Source organism: Juglans microcarpa x Juglans regia, chromosome 2D, assembly GCF_004785595.1.
Source record: "Juglans microcarpa x Juglans regia isolate MS1-56 chromosome 2D, Jm3101_v1.0, whole genome shotgun sequence".
NCBI lineage: Eukaryota > Viridiplantae > Streptophyta > Magnoliopsida > Fagales > Juglandaceae > Juglans > Juglans microcarpa x Juglans regia.
In genome coordinates, this window is record NC_054596.1 from 35,167,183 (window position 1) to 35,187,896 (window position 20,714).

A 20,714-nucleotide genomic window follows, 5' to 3' on the forward strand; every position below is an offset into this window, starting at 1 on the left:
GGTACACGGGATTGGGATTTACTCTGTAGGGGCGGGTCCGAAAGGCCCTGCCTTGGAGAGGTTCTCCGACATCAAAAAATAAAAAAATAAAAAAAATGAGACAAAATAGTGTTAGCCCAGTTTTCTTAGTCTGTTAATGTGGCCAATGAGAACCCATCTGAAGTGAAAATAGGTGGCCTCTATTTTCAGTTTCCTTTCCTATGTACCTACCAAACAGGGTATTGTGGAATATTTGAAGTGAAGACAGAAATGGAAACCACCTATCTTTTGTGTTGTGAGTGTATGTGTTTTTCTTTTTCTTTTTCTTTTTTGTGTGCAGCCACATATGCTGGTAGCTTCAACATTTGTGTTGCCGATCAGCAGGTTGGTAGTCATGTTTATTCAGAACTGCTATGAACTTTAGGATTGCTTTTGAAGCGATTTTGAGTAACTTAAGCTCTTGCAAGATTTTTTTCATAAGTAACTTAAGCTCTTGTAAGATAGAAAAACTGAGCAAGTTAACCATTAGTGCTTTAGCAAAAACTTGGTCTATATGTCATTGTTAGCTGAACTTAGTATGTTTAATTTATCAGGTGGTTTTGGAAATTGTTGCAAGAGTGAAGACCAAGAAAAATGATGCCAAGAGGAATTATGAGATTGTTGATTTCTCTTGAATTAATTGGTTGTTTTTTAACAAAAAATAAATAAAAAATAAAGTTCAGCTCCAGTATTATTTTGTAATCTTTCTGGCCCCACTACTTGCTTGTTCCTTTTTCATGATGTTGCTTTAAAATTATGTTTTAGTGATGCTTTTGAGAGGCTTCACAAGTAAACTTGCAGAACAGGATGAATATATAATGAATGCAGCTGCGTGCTTTATGCTGCTATGTGATGGCAAGCCTTCTGAGGGGGTAGGTATTTATTAGGGCATTCCTATCTGTCTTCAACAACAGTGGTAAACTCTCATTGGAGAGATTCATATTTTTTTTCTTATGCTCATTTTTGACGTAATATATTGACTCATTATTGCCAATATGTGTTGTGCCAATGTAGATTTAAACCTTTGTATATATATATTTATTTTTGTAAGAATATGAAATTTATCTATGATATGAGAGGATGTATTTTCATGCCTTTTTAATATTTTTGTGATGTTAATGAATCTTTAGATATGGAAAGACATGTTGAAGTAATTTTTTTTTAAAGTAAATATAGTATATCCTCAGTGCTGAACCAATAACGGCTTTATAAAAAAAATGTGTTTGAAAACTTTATAATCATGTCCCTTGACCTTTTGAACATTTCTTGTAGTTAAACTAATTTATTTTGCTGATAGACCATAAGAGATTTGTTCGTATACTTACAGACTGAAGGGAATGCTTTTTATCTTCTCCTTTTTTTTCGTTTTCTATTCTTCTATTTTTTTTTAGGCCCCAAACTATCTCATCCTTTTTGGTCTGTATACTGATTGACTTATGACTTTCGTCACCCAACCCATAAAGAGCTGCTGGAAGCATTAAATTGCTTGTCCAGGTGTGGAACTATCTTTGCCATCTCAACCAAACTTCCAGTTTTGCCATCGTTATGAATGGTTTATGGGTGTTATTTGTTTGCCATTATTGACATATTGTTGCTTCAAAATCATGTAGTCTGTTCTTTGCATGAATACATACTCTAGAATTTGTATTTACTCATTATTCTGTTTGTTTCTTTAGTTTATCTTATTTGCCTTTATTAATGTGGATATTGAAGGTCTCTTTCTCACTCCTAGCTGTGCATGTTTCATATTGTTGGGTCCGCAGGTCTTGAAATCTTTTATGGAAAAACAGTATAAATACTCTTCATAGGATTTGGGACTCGTTGGGCTGGATGTGGCTCAAGTATTGTGCTTGATGAAACCTAGCTTAAGGTGGGGTCTCTATGCAATTTAGGAAAGGATCAGTCACCTCCAATAGATGCACTGAAGTGAGACAGCACCCAGTCTTTATTTGATCGTCATATGAGTAGAAAACATATATACGTTAGAAACACTTGGATTTAAAATTATGGAGCTTATAGTTTTCATGGAATTTTGCTTAACAAAGTTTTGTCATTAATTGACACTAGTTGTTAATGTTTCATGAGGAAAAGGCGATTATTTTTTAGTTTGTTTTGGATATGAAACATTTTCTAAGGATTGTGCAGATAAAACACAAAAGAGACTTAAGATACACATAATATTATAATTACGAAACTTGTAAAATTGCTCATAAAATACAAAAGAAGCTGGAGATGTGAGCCTAGCTGCATGGAACTTTTCAAATATCACACATACTGTTTAGCCCATATGATGAGACTACAGATGCTTCGGCTTTTATGAGCTACTGTAATTTTGTGTTTTATCATTAAGCTTATTAACCGGAAATGTCTTCATGCATATCCTGGAATCTCTGTCAACGGATTCAGGAAAAATGTTGACTTTATGGCGTTCTGGCACCATTAAACACTTTGGGTTAGGCCTAATTACCTTGGAAAAGGAAAGAAAAATGGAAAAGGTGGCTAAATGTAAATGCCTATAAAAATAGCATACAAATATTGAAATTTACAATCTGTATGTGCCAGGCGTTGTTTGAAAGTTAACAATAGCTATTGCCTATTTGAGTGTGTATTACAAGCATGTTGTCCTCACATACTAATTTAATAATTCCGTCATTGTGGTTGTAATTTTATTTTGGCCATTATTAAGCTCATGATAAACTTCTCATTTCAGGTGTTGATATGCCTTTTCCATCTATTATTTGTTGCTACGTTTTATGGTAAAAAATTCTCTTGAATGCAGCTGACCAATGACTCTATTAACTTTGCATCGATGGCCTATGCTTGTATACCCAAAGCAAGCATGGGAAAACACGTCTCTTCACTTTACAGTTTTACTTTGTCCTGTTGTAGTTGGACGATACTAACCTAAATCCTCCCTACTTGCAATGTATCAAAGCAGGTGTCCTCCCTCTCGTTGCCCTTCTTTTTTTTTTTTTTTTTTTGATAAGTAAGAGATAAATTTTATTAATGAAAAAGGCCTAAGCCATGTACACAGGAAGTATACCGTAGATCACCTTAATACATTCTAAGAGCGATGAACTAAAGACAAGAAGTCATGAATATTATCCCCAACTAAAACAATAGCAGAAAACCAAAGCAATAAAGTATTTAAAAAGAAAATCTTCAGCTCCACCACTGTACGTTCCTTGTCTTCAAAACAGGGCGCATTCCTTTCTATCCAAGTACACCACATGATACACAGCGAAATCATCTTCCATACTGCTGCCACTTGACGATCACCCTGCAAATTCCTCCAACAGCCTATCAAATCCACCACCCTCAAAGGCATTACCCAAGCGACATCAACCCTCCGAAAGATCTCATCCCACAACACCCTTGTTACCTCACAATGTAGTAGGAGATGATCCACCGATTCTCCATTCTTTTTGCACATGTAGCACCAATCCATCACTACACATCCTCTCTTTCTCAAATTGTCGGTGGTCAAGATCTTCCCAAGGGCGGTGTTCCAAACAAAAAAAGCAACTTTGGAAGGCACCCGAGATCTCTAGATGTTCTTCCAAGGGAATGGAGTATGGTCATGTGTGATCAAAAGGTTATAATACACCTTAATAGTACATAACTTATGAACCTTAGATCTCCACTTCAAACTATCATGTTGAGCCCTAGCAGTTCCCGAGGAATGTAATAGGCTGAAAAATTCAATAACCATATCTAGTTCCCAATCATGAAAATCCCTATAAAATAGAATATTCCACTGATGTGAACCATGAGAAAATAACCGCACATCAGCCACCGAAACCTCCCTATTAGCTGCATACGATATAATGCCGGAAAAACCCTTCCCAAAGTCTGATCTCCACACCACACATCTTGCCAAAAACGGATTCGGTTACCCTCACCGGCTTCAAAACGAATATGATTTTTAAAACATTTCCACCCCTTCCTTATATACTTCCATTACCCCACTCCATACCCCCCCTCACTTCGTTGGAAACCCATCCACCCCATGCAACACCATATCTCGCGTCTACCGTTTCCTTCCACAATGCTCCCCCCTCCCGATGATATCTCCAAAGCCATTTCCCCAATAGTGCTTTATTAAAGGTTCGCAAGTTGCAAACACCCAACCCACCATTCACAATTGGGGCACATACCGTCTTCCAGCTAACTAGGTGGAATTTCTTCTCCTCCCCTAAACCTCCCCATAAGAATGCCCTAAACATTTTCTTAATCTTATTTGCCACCTCTGCAGGCATAAGAAAAAGAGATAAGAAATATGTGGGTATGTTAGAGAGTGTGCTCTTAATAAGAGTAAGACGCCCCCCTTTTGATAAATACACCATTTTTCCATCCCGCCAGCCTTTTCTCTATCTTCTCCACCACCCCATCCCAAATAGCTCTATTCTTGAAAGATGCTCCTAACGGAAGGCCCAAATATTTCATAGGTAAAGAGGACACCCTGCAATCCAAAAGACTGGCAAGCCTGCTTATATTATGAACCTCACCCATCGGTACCATCTCAGATTTGCTAAGGTTCACCTTAAGCCCTGACACTGCTTCGAAGCAAAGTAACAATGCTCTTAGAGTTTGGACCTGACTACTATCTGCTTCGCAAAATACCAGAGTGTCATCTGTAAAAAGAAGATGTGAGATAATAAAAGGGCCACTAGAGCCATTTCCCACCTTAAAACCGGATAAAAAACCCCATCAACAGTAGCCTGCACCATCCTACTCAATGCCTCCATAACGATGACAAAAAGGAGAGGAGAGATAATGGATCTCCCTGTCGCAAACCCCTCGAGCTATCAAAAAAACCAGCAGGAGTGCCATTAACTAAAACTGAGAATCTGGCAGTTGAAATACAATGCCTCATCCATAAAATCCACCTATTTCCAAAGCCACACCTCTCAAGCAGGTACAAGAGGAATTCCCAATTCACATGATCATAAGCCTTTTCCATATCCTACTTTCCTAGAATACCTGGACTTCCCTCCTGCAATCTAGCATCTAAGCTCTCATTTGCTATGAGCACCGAATCAAGAATATGTCTCCCACGAATAAAAGCATTATGTGGCTTGGATATAATATTTTCCAACACTGGACTAAGCCGGTTAGCAAGAACCTTCGAAATAATCTTGTAAACACTACTAACCAAACTTATTGGATGAAAATCCTCAATGAGTGAAGCCCCGCGTTTCTTGGGAATGAGGGTAATAAAGGTCGCATTGAAGGATTTTTCAAACTTCTGATAAGTATGGAATTCACTGAACACCTGCAGAACATCCCCTTTCACAACATATCAACAAGTTTGGAAGAAACCCATTGAGAAACCATCCGGTCCTGGCGCTTTATCTTTAGCCATACCAGTGATGACTTTGAAAATCTCTTCTTCATCAAACGGTCTCTCCAAACACTCACATATTGCGGATCAATTGTTTCAAAAGATAAAGCATCAAGCTTTGGCCTCCAATTTGCCGATTCGGTGAGAAGATTCTCATAATACTGTACAATATGATTTTCTAATTCTGGAGGAGAGGATAACACCTGTGTACCAGAAAGAAGCGACTCAATATTATTGTTTCGACGATGTGAGTTAGCCACTTTGTGAAAGAACTTTGTACACCTATCTCCTTCTTTCAACCAAAGAGCCTTGGATTTTTGACGTCATGATATCTCCTCTGACAATAAAACCCTTTCCAACTCTGCCACCACCGTGCCCTTCCTCACTAATACCTCCTCCGATGCATCTCCCAATAACTCTCTACCCTCTAACTCTTGCAATTCCTCCAACAAAGAAGACTTCTGATTGTCTATGTGACCAAAAACTTCCAAGTTCTATTTTTTCAGATCTTATTTTAGAGCCTGGAGCTTGGCTGCTAGAATGAAGCTTGGTGTGCCACTAAACTGATACGATACCCACCAGGCATGCACCGTGTCTACAAACTCATTCGTTGTTAGCCACATGTTCTCAAACTTGAAGTACCGGCGACCCCTATGTATGCCCCCACAATCTAGGATAATGGGAAAATGGTCTGAACTGACTCGAGCTAATCTTTTTTGACTTACTTCTAGATAGTGAGCTTCCCATGACGGAGAGACCAGGAATCTATCCAACTTCGACCAAGCCCAGCCGTTAGACCATGTGTATTCACCCCCCACCAAGGGCAGGTCCATAAGATCCAGATAAAAAATGAACTCAGAAAAACCCTCCATGGCCCTAGAATGCCGATGATGCCCTGAACGTTCACTAGGAAAACGGATAATGTTGAAATCACCTCCCATACACCACGGCACATCACATAATGAGTATATACCCGCCAATTCCTCCCACAACCTACGCCTATCACAATCCCTCTTTGGACCATAACACCCTACAAAAGCCCATTCCCATCCATCACACACATTTTTTAATAAAGTCGAAATAGAGAACTCGCCAACACACTCCTCGATCACCTCGACCACTCTTCTATCCCACATTAATAAAACACCACCTGAAGCTCCCAATGAGGCCAAATAAGACCAACCCACATGCGAACATCCCCATAAGCTACGCACAATATTTCTATCTATTAGACTCAACTTTGTTTCTTGTAAACATACCACATCACCCTTCCACATCCTCAATAAGGTTGTGATACGAAGACGTTTATTACTATCATTGAGTCCCCGTATGTTCCAAGATAAAATCTTGGGCTTCATAAAAAACTTAACTTGCCCCTCCCTTTCGGTCTATCCCTTCCACTACTTCCTTCCTTAACGTCATAATTGATGGAACACGTTAAACGTTTGAGTTCCCTATCCTGTTTTGTGGCGGATTTCGATCAGCTAGCTTCAATAGCCACAACCAGCTCCATAAATTGCTCTTCATAGCCTCCAAAAGAAATCCCAAAAATGTCTTGAAGCTCCTCTACCTTATTAAAAATCCAATTAGACGAGCAACTCCCATAATTACTAGGAGGAAGTGTACAAAGTGGAGTAGCTGCCCCCTCCTCACCTACACTGTCCTTGGGAAGCAAAGACAATTCTGAACCCCCCCCCCCCCCATAACTAGGTTTATTTCTAGTAGCCTCATTTCCAGAGAAAAAACCTTCCCCTGACTTATGCCCATGAGACACGTCCATTTCCAGTTCCGAGCTCCCCACCACTACTGGATCCTCCATACTCGAAGATCCAAAACCAGGTGAAACAACCTGCACCGGCATGGCCTCTTGGGCTACTACCTCCACACACGGCTCAAACTGGCCACTTCCCAACCCCACTTCAAGAGACAGCGACGGATCAACCTCACACGAAGTCTCCACCGCGTCTAGCTCCAACGCAATCTCACCATCCTCCAACCCATCCCATCGGAATAGCTCAACCAGCACACCAACGGGGTCGACGGAGGCCGGCAAAACTTTCTGTGCCGGTGGTGGTGCCGGCAAACTATGTATCGGCTCCCCCGAAGTCTGTTTCGATCCCTGTCCCGATATTTCGGTGGGAGCCCGATTTAAGACCCTCCATGTCTTGGTTTGACCCGCGCCCCGGCCCAAACCTGGGCCCCACGAACTCGAGTTATGCGGCCCATTATTCTAGCCCGTAACCAAACCCAAAACAGACTGCATCTCTGCCTTACCTTTAATGCACCGTTTCAAATAACCAATTTCCTCTAACACTGAACCCACTTTTTCCTCTAGGCCAATCAGCATCCTCAGAATAATTTCCTCATTCAACCCTAACAGCCCACTACCATTTCCCTCATGTCTCTGTACAGTCTCTGAGGTGAACACGTCTGACACGGCTCGAGGCACTACCTTAAGCACCTCACTGTACGATCTATCACCTCCTGCCTTCGACGATGGAGCAACACCACCATCTTCTCTGTTCATCCTCCAGTTACCTATTTGGACACTAAGAAAAGCTCTGGTTCTCTTCCCCGAAATAGAGGATGCATGGATTTCCATTAAAGCATCATCGAAATTTTTCCACCCCTCCCCCTTCCTCCCTTTCGGCACAACAATCAAACCTCTCCTCTTATCACGACCAAACTCTGAAAGAGAAATGAAACTTCCATTGTGATTATGTCCCTTCTGCACCATTAGCACCGTGTCTCCTTTTCTATGGGTTCTCAAAAACTCATGAGCACTCCTAAACACTACACATTCCCTCACCATAGAACCCAGCCACCCCATAGCTTCATAATCTAAAGCTATAAATTTCACACCACGGTGACTACTTTCTATAATTTTCCACCACCTATTATTTTCCTTCCTGAACTGGAAAATCTTCTGGTCAATGAAAACTTCATTACAACACCCCATCTATTTCAACCCACAACGAAAACCCAAAGCTACAATGATACGTTAATCTTCACAACTAGCAGAAGCCATTAACGAATCACCACCAACATCAGGAAAAACCAAAGGAAAAAAGAAGACAGAAAAAAAAAAACAAAAAGCTTGTACGGAGAGAAAATATTTAGGAGAGAGAAATATGCATAGTCTCATCCCTCTCGTTGCCCTTCTATATCCATGTATGCATATTTTTTTGCCAGTATGCATTTAACTTGAATTTTGTTTCATTTCAGTGTTATGATTAGCTGGGTTTGAGCCTTGAACTTGTTCCTTTGTTGCTAAAGTGATGATCTTAACAACTGATCTTGCTCAACACACTTGAAAAAGTGTTGTACTAGTGTATTTTTTGGACCTTGCAAGATTCTTGACGATTTCTGTTTTCTCAAATCTTATATTGGGTTAAACATGTATTAGGCTGAGCTAATTTGCTATATTTTTGCTGTTTTTCTTCTCACCAGCGTTGCCATGCTAATACATGTTTGTTTCTTTCGAAATCATGGTGATATTATACTAGCAGCTGTTATGTTGGTGATCATTATAAAAACTATCTTACTTGCTTTGGTTATCAAGGGAATTGAATACAATAAGAAGATAGAGGAACTTCTTCTATATGTCATAAATCTCGTTGACAAAGGAGTTTTAGGTTATTCCATCTGCGTAGATTGGAATGTTGCTTGCACAAATCTTCAGCTGTGGATATGCTATTATTTGCTGCTTGGATAGATCTGTGTTTTAAAAATTGTTTTATTTTATTGTTTGAATATCTGTCTAATTTCCTCCCTTTTATTACTTTATTTGGTGATTAATAAAAAAGTGAGTTTTTCTATATTTTGGTAGATAAATATGATAATCTTATAGTTGGGGAAGATTCATCTACAAGTTCATTCATAGAAAATATGGAATCTACAAATTATGCAAATGGGAATTAGTAATGTATACAAAAAATAATGTTTACTTTATATAAAGAAAGAATAGATAAACTGATGTATAATGCATACAAAGGTTATTACAAAAAATAATGTTTATTTTATATAAAGAAAGAATAGATAAACTGATGTATAATGCATACAAAGCTTATTAGTTAAAATAGATCAAGCAAGTCTTAGTGGATTTATATTTTTTGAAAATTTTTATCAACCTCTTAAGGCCTAAAGTGAGAGTGATAGACACGTAAAATGAACTCTACAACATTTATAATTGTCCGGATAAATTTTTTGAACGACATTAAATATTCAATAAATAATATGAAATCTAATTTTAATGTCTTATCTTTATTCCACTTATTTTTATAAACTACATTTTTTTTATTTTATTATTTTTAAACTAATTGTTTGTCACAAGAGAAAACAAATAAAAAAAAATTATGTGCAACGTGAGTATAAGTATGAATTTTTCTATTAAGATCAGATTGGATGTTCTATGCATACGCTCTCAAGGGCTAAGAAAACCCACTCCCGAGCGCTCACACCCTTAGATTTCTGCGCGTCTCATCCTCTATGGTGCTAGGTGCGCCGATTTGGGAGGAAGCTATCTGAAGGATGTAGGGTTATGAATTAGATTTTGCGTTTAAAAGGCTTATATATGCCTTGTAATTAGTCTGTTTGTTTAATGTTATTGTGGTCTTTTTGAGTTAGGTCGTGGGCTGAGTTGTTCTTAGTGGACTTAATCAATTCCGTTTATTATTGGGTACAGGCCATGTTGGGCCACGTTTCGTGTGGGGTTAGTGCAGCAGTTAACACAAGCCTCTTTGTTATTTCTTGTCTTTAAGTTTGCATTTTACATCAATGAATTTCTTCTTCGAGTGTCAATATTCCTGATATAGTGATGGAGGATATTGGCTTCTCTAATTGCCAGAGAGTGAACTAATCAATTGCAAGAGATCTTGCACGTTACAAGTGGTATCCAGAGCCGCGATCCTGCGACATGGCGGAGGGAACCAAACAAGCACAAGTTGCTGAGGCATTGGCATCATTGAAAGGGGAGAATGTGCACCTGCGAGAAGAACAAGAGAGGCAAAAAGAAATATTAGAAGCAGTATTGTAGCAACTGAACAACTTGGCTTCAAGTTATGAACAACTAGTGGTGATGACTGGAAACCAAAATAATGGAGAAGACTCTTCTAATCAGCATTCAAAGGTTAGTAACAATCCTTTATTTGAGGGAAATCGGGGTATACAAGCTAGATCCCTTAGATTAGAATTTCCAAGGTTTGATGGGGCAGAACTTGTTGAATGGGTTCTAAACGCCAATTAGTTTTTCTCTTATTATAACACCCCAGATGACCAAAGGCTCCTTATAGCCTTCTTCCACATGGAAGGAAAGGTCCTTCTGTGGTATTGTTGGCTTCAGGATTCAAACCCAATTAACACTTGGGATGAATTTATTGAGGCCTTAAGAATAAGATTCGGACCCTTAGCCTATGAGGATCTTGTGATGGCAGTTTACTAAATTAAGGCAAATCAGCACAGTAGAAGAATACCAAACTCAATTTGAAGAACTATCCAATAAAATAAAAGGAGTGACATAGGAGTTTTGGATCAGTACCTTTTTGAGTGGGCTAAGGGAAGATCTTAGGATCATAGTAACCATGTTCAAACCAAATACATTACCTACTGCTTTTGGTTTAGCCAGATTACAAGAAGAATAAGTTATAAGGAGAAACCATGGTTTAAACACTTGAAATTATGTAGCTCTCACAAACACAAACCAGATTCCCAAACTACCATCACCACCTTCTACCCTAAGACTTCCACTTCCACCTCCACCACCTAGACCGAACCAAAACTACCAAAATAATCCTACCAGATTTCCCAATAATAACAGAAAACCAGTCATACCCATAAGGAGAATATCACATGTCCAGATGCAAGAAAGAATGGACAAAGGTCTAAGTTATTATTGTGATGAGAGGTTCCTACTGGGCCATCGATGTAATAGACCCAAAACTCTTTTTCTTAGAAGGAATGAAAATATAAGAGATAGAGGAAGATGAAGAGACTAATGGGTCATTGGCTATAACTCAAAATGAAGGGAAAGGAGGAGGGGAGGAAAAATGGGAGTTGTTGGGAATTTCATTACATGTTATGCAAGGACATGGGCTCCTAGAACCATGAGGTTAACATGCGTTATTAACAAAACCAATGTGATAGTCCTCATTGAAACTGGGAGTACACACAGTTTTGTTGATTCTAATGTAGTAAAGAAGGCTAGACTGCTAGTAGAAGGAACCCAAATGTCAGTCAAATTGGCTGATGGAACCAACCTTCCTTGCCTTGGTTTATGTAGGGCTGTCTCACTCTTACTACAAGGGTTAAGCAATACTTCTAAGTTGTACTCGTTAGCTTTGGGGGGTGTGACCTTGTGTTGGGAATGGATTGGCTAAGGGAATTGGGGACTGTAGTGTGGAATTTCACTGATCTAATTATGAGTTTTAATCTGAACAATGTTGTTACATTGAGAGGGATAGAGTTACCTAGCAGAGTAATGGAAGAAGCTGAGTATGTGCAAGGACTGAAAGGAAATTCTACTAAAGGAGTTTGGGTTCAGTTTTTTGAAGGAAATGACACATGTCCTCAAAGAATCATTCCAGTGGCTGTGCAGAGAATTCTCGACAAGTTTCAAAATTATTTTTGATGAGCCAAGTGGTCTACCTTCATCCCTGAGTCATGATCACAAGATAATCCTACAATCCAAATCTAAACCAACTTGTGTAAGGCCCTATAGGTATCCATATTATCAAAAGGAAGAAATTGAGAGGTTGGTATCTGAAATGTTAAAAGGGGGTATTATTAGAAGCAGTCAAAGCCCATATTCTTCTCCAGTATTGTTAGTAAGAAAGGTTGATGGGTGTTGGCGGATGTGTATGGATTATCATGCCCTTAATAAAGATACTGTGAAGGACACCATACCTAACATTGATGAACTACTAGATGAGTTTCATGGGGCTCAAGTATTTTCCAAGCTGGATTTACGCTCAGGGTATCATAAAATTAGGATGAACCCCGAGGACATACCTAAGACTGTTTTCAGGACCCAAGAGGGTCACTATGAGTTTCTAGTAATGTCATTTGGCCTTACCAATGCTCCATCAACCTTCTAAGGGTTGATGAATGAGGTGTTTCGACCTTATCTAAGAAAATGTATTGGTTTTCTTTGATGATATTCTAGTTTATAGTAAAAATTTGAAAGATCATGTGCAGCATTTACAAACATTTTGGAAATTCTTAAATTTCACCAGTTTTATGCTAAGGCTTCAAAGTGTGTTTTTGGAAGTAATGAGGTGGAGTATCTTGGGCATATCATTTATGAAGAAGGTGTGAAGGTTGATCCCCAGAAAATTGTAGCAATGCAGAATTGGGAGGAACCTAATAATCTTAAAGCTCTAAGGGGATTATTGGGACTACTGGTTATTATAGAAAATTTGTGCAATGGTATGGGAGCATTGCGACTCTACTTACTGCTTTACTAAAAAAAAAATGCATTTTGTTGGAATGATAAGGCTCAGCAAGCCTTTATTAAATTGAAGGAAGTTATGATGAAAACCCCCAGTGTTAAGGTTACCTAATTTTACTAAGTGTTTTGTCATTGAATGTGATATTTCAAGAGTGGGATTGGGAGCCGTTTTAATGCAGGAGGGGCAGCTCATTGCCTATCTAAGTCAAGTTTTAAAGGGAAGAAGTTTAACCCTATCAACTTATGAAAAAGAGTTGCTAGCATTGGTAATGGCTATTAGGAAGTGGAGGCACTACTTATTGGGACAAACTTTCAAGGTACATACTGATCAACGTGCCTTGAAATATTTATTGGAGCAGCGGGTAGGAACACCAGCTTAGTAAAAATGGGTCTCAAAGTTGCTTGGGTATGACTTCATGGCGGAATACAAGAGTGGGAAGACAAATATAGTAGCAGATGCATTATCCAGATTGCCTTACTCAGAACAAACCAACCAAAATCCAAATAATTAATCAAACCAAACAGATCCCATCCACCAAGACACAAACACATCCAAACTAACCCAACCAGTCACCATCCCAAACAATCCAACCATAAAGGTACATGCAATCAGTATGATGCAAGCAGCATGTATAGAAGAGTTAAAGAAGTCTTACCACCAAGATCCCATGTTGCAAAAGCTAATTAGCCTCTACCATCAAAGGACCTTGGATCCAGCTTTATACTAGGTCCGAAATAATCTACTCTTTTATAAGAGTAGACTACATTTGGGAACCCTCAATCCATTTAGCAACAGATCTTGCAGTATTTTCACATTAGTCCATTAAGGGGCCATACAGGAGTACATAAGACAAATTCAAGAGTTAAAAGAGAGTTTTTCTGGCCTGGGTAGCACAGTGATGTAAGAGCTTTTATCAGGGAATGTGAGGTCTGCTAAAGGAATAAGGTTGAAACCCTCCACCCAGCGGGGCTGCTTTAACCTCTTCTAATACTAGAGAAAAACTGGGTTGATATCAGTGTGGACTTCATTGAAGGGTTACTACCAGCAGGAAGATGTACTGTCATAATGGTGGTAGTGGATAGACTGAGCAAACATGCTCATTTTATGTCACTTACACACCCTTACACAGCACTGTCAGTGGCTAGGATTTTCATGAAAAATATTTTTAAATTACATGGTATGTCCCAAAGTATTGTGAGTGACAGAGATCCTATATTTACAAGTCAATGTTGGGTACGGGCCATGTTGGGCCACGTTTCGTGTGGGGTTAGTGCGGCAGTTAACACAAGCCTCTTTGTTATTTCCAGTATTTAGTTTACATTTTACATCAATGAATTTCTTCTTCGAGTGTCAATATTCCTGATATAGTGAGGGAGGATACTGGCTCCTCTAATTGCCAGGGAGTGGACTAATCAATTACAAGAGATCTTGCACGTTGCATATGGTGTCGAGTCTGTCGACGCATACGCCCTTCCCTCTCTCATCGTCTCGTCTCTCTTCCTCGAAACCAGCAGTACCTTTCTTTCTACTTGCTCGCCTCTGTCTACTGCAAGATTCTCGAGGTAGGCTTCACTCCCGCTGGTTTTTTCAGTACCGGCATTGAAACCAAGCTTATTTTGAGATTGCATAAAGCTATTTCTTTTGTTTCTGGGCAAATATAACTATTGCTTAACTGTTGGATTAATGCGGAAAATATGGTAGTTCTTTACTATTCTCAAACTGATTCAGGGGTTTGGTAGGCTTACAAAGAAAATTACAGAAAATAACGAAGAAATTTTTCAAGTCTCCAGCTTCGGCAATACTACTACGAGTGCACTCACACCCAGCAGCCGATGGCTCGAGGGCTAACCAGAACGACCACATCAACCTTCATTTCAACTTCCGTCCCCAAACTAACCCCACCGATATGCAAGAACTCACGTACGTTCAGTCACAACTTCGTTCGACCTCACTTTTTTACTTGGACTCGCTTTCTCTGCAAGTGCTCTCGTAGTGCTGAAGACGCAATCGACATCTCCAAGTACAAGGAAGCTTTCTCCAGGAGAATGGCCATGGCTGGCCTCAAACCTCACCACCGAATAGGTTGGTCACTTTCCCTTTCTGTTTGGTTCCTGTGAAAATGTAGGAGGAGAAAAAGAAAATAAAAAACGAAATTTTCACGAGTGGTTACTATTAAGGAGAATATATAATTAACTAACCAGTTTGCTGAGTGTGCCTTAGACAAGTCTGTCTCTTCGTTTGGTTATGATTTTATTTCTCACGTATTTCCGATTATTGGTGTGTAATTGTTCTTTTCGTTCAATCTTTGGGCGAGTGTTTAGCTGTTTAAATCAAATCTTCCTGTCAAAAGAGAGTTTTTCTATTTTCTAATGATATGGCTGAGGAGTTTTTGGGAATTTGAAAAAAAAAAAAACATAACTTTTAATCTTCATTTGGTCTCCCTTGTTACTATAAGAACAGAAACCCATTTTGGCTGAGGAATGAATGGTATTTTTTTATATTTAGGTTTAGGAGTCTCTGGAGGCCCTGACAGTATGGCACTTTGTGTTCTCACTGCCGATTGGAAAACAAATGCCCTTAATGCTGCTGAAGATAGCAGTGGTTTCATTGATGGGCTTTTGGCAATAATTGTTGATCATGGGCTACGTGCTGAAAGCAAAGAGGAGGCGAACTTTGTTTGTAATCGGGTTTCTCAAATGGGTATACAACCTTGCATTGACATCCTTTTGGCCTTGTGTCTCCCTCTTCTTTTGGTTCAATTGTGTGTATGACATTAGATACTTAGTGGCAACATATGGAGAGTGTATAACATATACTATGTGTAGGAATCAGGTGTAAGATTGCCTGCTGTGATTGGTTAGATGGTAGGCCAAAACAGGGCCACTTACAAGAAGCGGCTCGAGACATGAGGTATTTGCAGACTTAATTAGGGGTCTAATATTTGATTGTTATCTCTAGATTTATATTTTTAATTTTGAAAAAAAAAATCCAAAACTGTGTTAATTAGATGAAGAGCCGCTAGTTGATTTGCAAATTTGAAATTGTGTTGTATTTCAGGTATCAAACATTTCAAAAAGTTTGTGATCAACATCAGATTGGTGTTTTGCTTGTTGCACATCATGCAGATGACCAGGTTTAACCAAACAATAGTCTAACTGCTTGCCTAAAGCTCTGCTCATGCATGCACTTGTGTGTATTCTCCTGAATGTATAAGGTCCTTGTTCGTAAATTCAAAATTGAAACAAATAATTTGGTTATTTTATAGTGTTTATGGTACTCCGTCTTCATCTAAGTTGATTTCAACTTTAAAGGCTTGTTACAAATGCTATATATGTTTATATATATATATATATATATATATATATATATATATATATTGATTGCTGTGGCACTATGCAGGCTGAGTTATTCATTCTTAGACTATCTCGCAATAGCGGTGTGCTTGGACTTGCTGGCATGCCTTTCACTTCTCAAATTTTCTCTACATGTACACATTCTTTTGGTGGAGTCTCAAATAACCACGGAATTCTTCTTGTGCGACCACTCCTGAATTTCCCGAAAGAAGATATGTACAAGGTTAGACTGTAGAGCCATATAATATCTGTCAAATATGTATTTTCTTGAGCGCAGAACTTGTGTTCAATCATCAGATCTATTTTTTGCAGATATGTCTGGGGGACCATCAGGATTGGGTGGAAGACCCAACAAATCAAAGTCTTTTATTTGCTCGTAATAGGATTCGAATGTCATTAAGGGATTTGTCCTCATGTGAGTTTATGAAAATGATAGCTTTTATTATGTAGTTTAAATCTTTGAACTTTCTACTAGTAGACGTGGTGTTTTTCTCCAACTTTTTACTTCTTTTACTGATATGATTGACTTTTCTTAACTGCAAACACAGGCTTGACATATTCAAATAATCATCCTCTTACTTTTCAGGTATCTTCAAGTCTGAGCTACAAGCCGTTATCTCTGCCTGTCGAAGAACACGGTCATATATTGACCAAACTTGTAGTAGATTGATAAATCAGGCAGTGACTGTGGTGGAGGTGAGCAGCTTTCTTGGTTGTTTGTACACCCTTTTTTTTTTATATATTATAAACTAAATTTTAAACTTGGGTTCAGTAGATCAAAAAATAATTCTTAAGTTCTTTAAACCTACATTTTCTTGACCTTCTCTCTCTCTCTGTGTCTCTCTCTCTTTTTTTTTTTGGGGGGGGGGGGGGGGGGGGGGGGGGGGGGGGGGGGGGGGGGGGGGGTGTTTCTGATGGTATTTCTTTGCAGCATGGATATGCTATTATTGATTTCGAGACTCTTATCCCATCAAAAGTTACAGACATATGTATGTCAAAGTTTCTTGCCCTGGTCTTGCAGGTACCACAACACTTAGTGTCTGGGCTGTCTGACATGTTGATTTATTTATTTTTGCTTTATCTAATCATCTGATTTGAATTGCATATATTGATGCTCTTTTTTTTTTTTATAAGTAATATATTGATGCTCTTTTTAAAACTGTATTCATTTGAATCTTTCAGTTCATTTCACAAAGGTATCGGCCAGTTAGAGGAAGTGCTTCAAAATTGCTGTTGGACTACATTCGTACTTTCCCATGCAAGGTACATCTACTTTCACTCATGGTTCGTAATTCTCTGTGTGGTCATCTGTTGGACTTGGTCATTGCTCTATAGCCCAAATGCATTGAAAGATGGATCAGTCCACAAATTACACACCAATGTGCGTAGTTTAAATCATTTGCATTTGATTAATGTCTGTTTTAAGGATGTTATTTTACTCAATTGTCAAATTGAATTTTGTTTCGGGTTTTGAGGTAAAACCTTGAAACTCTAGAAGCTCGACTAAAATCACACATTTTTCATGCTCTCACTTCTACCCCTTCTATGCGAACTTGATCAGTTACCCCGCCCCCCCCCCCCCCCCCCCCCCCCCCCCAACTCTTTCTTGAGTTTACTATGTTTTTGTTTTTGTCATGCCCCGTAGTAAAACTATTATATTTTTCTAACTCTTAGGGGTTGGCTCAAGTGGTAAAGGCCTTGGCCTTGGGGTATGCTCTCCCCAGGTCTAAGGTTCAAATCTCTTTGGGTGCAAACAATTTCTAGGGGCCATCGGACTGGGGGGATTTTCCCCTTGAATTACCCGAGGAGCACTTGCTGGAAGCTCCTTGCTGAGGGCCTGTGCACCTATGGGATTAGTCAGGATGCTGTTCTTGACACCTGGTGCCAATAAAAAAAATGAAGTATTCTCAACCCTAATAGTCAAACTCATGTTTATCTGCACTCTTGAAAAATGTCCGTAATCTGTAATATTTAGCATATTTACTTGAACTTTCTTCGACAATAATAATTATATTCAAGATTTGATCTGCTATAAAAAAAAAGGAACATTTAAAAAGATTTTATTTCCTATGGCAGTGGCAATTGCAAGGTAATTATGTTGTACATGTTTTAGATTACAAATAAAACTAGGTCCATACCATAAACTTCTAGCTACAGCTTTGAACATTGCTGCATCTTTGGGTAGGTAATTCTCTCTCTCTCTCTCTCTCTCTCTCTTCTGTTCATTATTTTTTTTATCAAAAAAATATCAATTTTTTTTTTATGCTTCCTAAAACAGAGAGCTTGACTTGATGGCCTTGCTTATGGAAGAGGTCTTCTTGATTCATGCTCTCAAGCTTCTAAATCCAAATATATTGATTTTCTTTTGATTTTTTCGCCCTTACCTGGCATTTCCCATTAGATTGAAGTTGTAGACATGCAATTCATCTTTTATATAAGCAAATGACCTGTATCTGAAGTCATTCATTTTTAGATCTTGAGTGATTCTTGATTCTGCCTTGACATGCAGAACTCCCTTACAGCAGCTGGTTGTTACCTTTGTCCAGCTCCTGGGTCTAAAGGCACCAAAATCTTAGTCTGCTGTTCTGTTGATTGTCCTTTGCCTTCAAAAATGGAAACGGTCCATGCATGCACTCGTGGAGAACAAGGAAACTGTACTCCAAGTGAGTTGGAGGAAATTATAGCGGATGGAAAGTTGTATTCAGATGGCCTAGTTCTAAATGAATCAGATGTGCATTTTCTGAGAGTAACATCAGAATCAGTTCTAAGCGAAGCCACAAGACTTGGCATACTCAGTGAGTCAACATACAGGAATATTCTCTTGTTGCAGAGAGAAGAAACAAAACGTTTCAAGTGTAAAACTGAACTCTCATCTGATTCTGAGGCAAAGCCTGATTTCGAATCTACCAATCCATGGCAGAGTGAACCACTTCAATCAGGGTATGGATATTACTTCATGAACAGATTCTTCATCACATGGAAACTGAATGATGAAATTGTGGGAAGTGCATTTCCTGAGGAAGGTCAATGTAACTTGGATTTAAGAGAGGAGCATTGGAAGTGTCATTGTAGGTCTTGCGTAGTTGGTAATGATATGGTATTTGATGTGCGGCACATGATTGAATCGGATTGGCTGTATCTTGCCAAGTTGTCAAAATGCTCGAGTACTTCGGAGAAATTTCAACAGCAAGTTCTCTTAGACAATGAAGTGGAGCAAATACCAGGGGAGACCAATCAATGTTTAGATTATGCAAGATTATCAGCACAAAGAGCTCTCTTGTCATTAAAATCTATTCCAGTTGCTGCAAGAGCAGGCCTACCTGTCCTAGTCAACCATCAAGGACTGTTACAAAGCATCCCGGTAAGTCAACCATGTTCAAGTTTTTAACAAGGAAATATAGCAACTAATTTAAGTCCTGATCTTCTTTTCTTTTCAAATGTCGAAGAAAAAAAAAATTATTCTGAAAATTGAACCTCTTCCCATCCTTTATTTTTCTCTGAACCTGTTTATTAAAGCAGTAAACTTTTTGGCCTTGGCCCCCACTCCTTCCCCCATCCTTTCCATTAAATATTCTGGAAATCGTTTGAGGCCCCATTTAGCTAGGCAGCTGAGACTACCCTGTGTATATCTTAAAACTATCAAATCACAAAGAGACAGCCTCTCAACTTTTTGCCAGAGCACATTGGCTTAAATCTTCTTCTCTAATTTTAGTCCAGTGTAAACTGGGACCTGACAATCGTATATTACTTTCGTTTCAGAGTATTGGCTTCAAGCATTGCCCTTGTTTGGTTGTATCTGCAGAATTCAAGCCAAGAGTACCACTTGGGGGAGGTCATAGTTCGTTTCTCTAGTCTCTTACCTCTATTCCAGAGTCCGCAAATTCAAGCATTGCCCTTGCTTAAGTTTAGCGGCTTTTTCTATAATTTACAGTATGTAGGCTATCATATCTTTGGATTTTCATTCTAGCATTCAAGTGTAAATTTGGTTTCTAAGCATCAAAGCTCAAGCTGCATGATCAACCTGTCATGGTTCGTATCTTCATTCTTTCTGAAGTCCTGGCAGGCAGTGCTGAAAACATTACTGTATGGAGGAAATAATGTCTGCCAAATATTTTTGCTGACAACCAAATGTGCATCTGGCAACCTTCTTCTTCATGTAAAGGCGGCTCAAACTTGCCACCTACATCCATCTGTTGTAACTCCTCACCTGCGGTCATTGAGTCCAAAACTACTAGACTTTCTTTTGGCAAAGGATACAATGCTTCTTTTATTTTTTCAAATAGACTATGAAATTTGCATGCCTTAATGTAATATTTAGCCTTGCTCGTGCAATATTATGGATCACAACATGCCCATAACATAAGAAAATCAATCCCCCTATGAAGAGAAAGAAGACAAGGAGAAGCTTAGGTGTTTATGACCCCAAAAGAGAGCAAGGAAGATTCTTTGTTTAAAAGGAGGTATAAACTTGAGTTCCGGAGATTTTCCCTTGGGGAAAATGGATCTATTTTAAAAGTAGTTCTTTTAAAGAAAATTCACTGTAAACAGATTCAA

At 38.8% G+C, this 20,714-nt stretch overlaps 2 protein-coding genes across 3 annotated transcripts; one reads left to right on the forward strand and one right to left on the reverse strand.

The window, feature by feature from the left end:
* Positions 1-5,895: 5,895 nt before the first annotated feature.
* On the reverse strand, positions 5,896-8,192 carry LOC121249465. The gene is made up of 4 exons (XM_041148176.1): positions 7,686-8,192; positions 7,164-7,592; positions 7,090-7,118; positions 5,896-7,056 (listed from the first exon to the last, which is right to left on the reverse strand). The coding sequence occupies exons 1-4, from the start codon at positions 8,190-8,192 to the stop codon at positions 6,843-6,845; spliced, it is 1,179 nt and encodes a 392-aa protein (XP_041004110.1). The 3' UTR covers positions 5,896-6,842.
* A 6,033-nt stretch (positions 8,193-14,225) lies between these two features.
* On the forward strand, positions 14,226-20,471 carry LOC121250672. Of its 2 annotated transcripts, none has more exons than XM_041149855.1 (12): positions 14,226-14,369; positions 14,536-14,889; positions 15,313-15,507; positions 15,633-15,717; positions 15,865-15,940; positions 16,207-16,383; positions 16,473-16,575; positions 16,747-16,856; positions 17,092-17,181; positions 17,343-17,423; positions 18,670-19,521; positions 19,920-20,471. In XM_041149855.1, the coding sequence occupies exons 2-12, from the start codon at positions 14,640-14,642 to the stop codon at positions 20,010-20,012; spliced, it is 2,112 nt and encodes a 703-aa protein (XP_041005789.1). In that variant the 5' UTR covers positions 14,226-14,369; positions 14,536-14,639; the 3' UTR covers positions 20,013-20,471. The 2 variants fall into 2 exon arrangements, with proteins under 2 accessions (XP_041005789.1, XP_041005790.1); XM_041149856.1 differs by having other exon boundaries at positions 14,547-14,889.
* Positions 20,472-20,714: the final 243 nt, after the last annotated feature.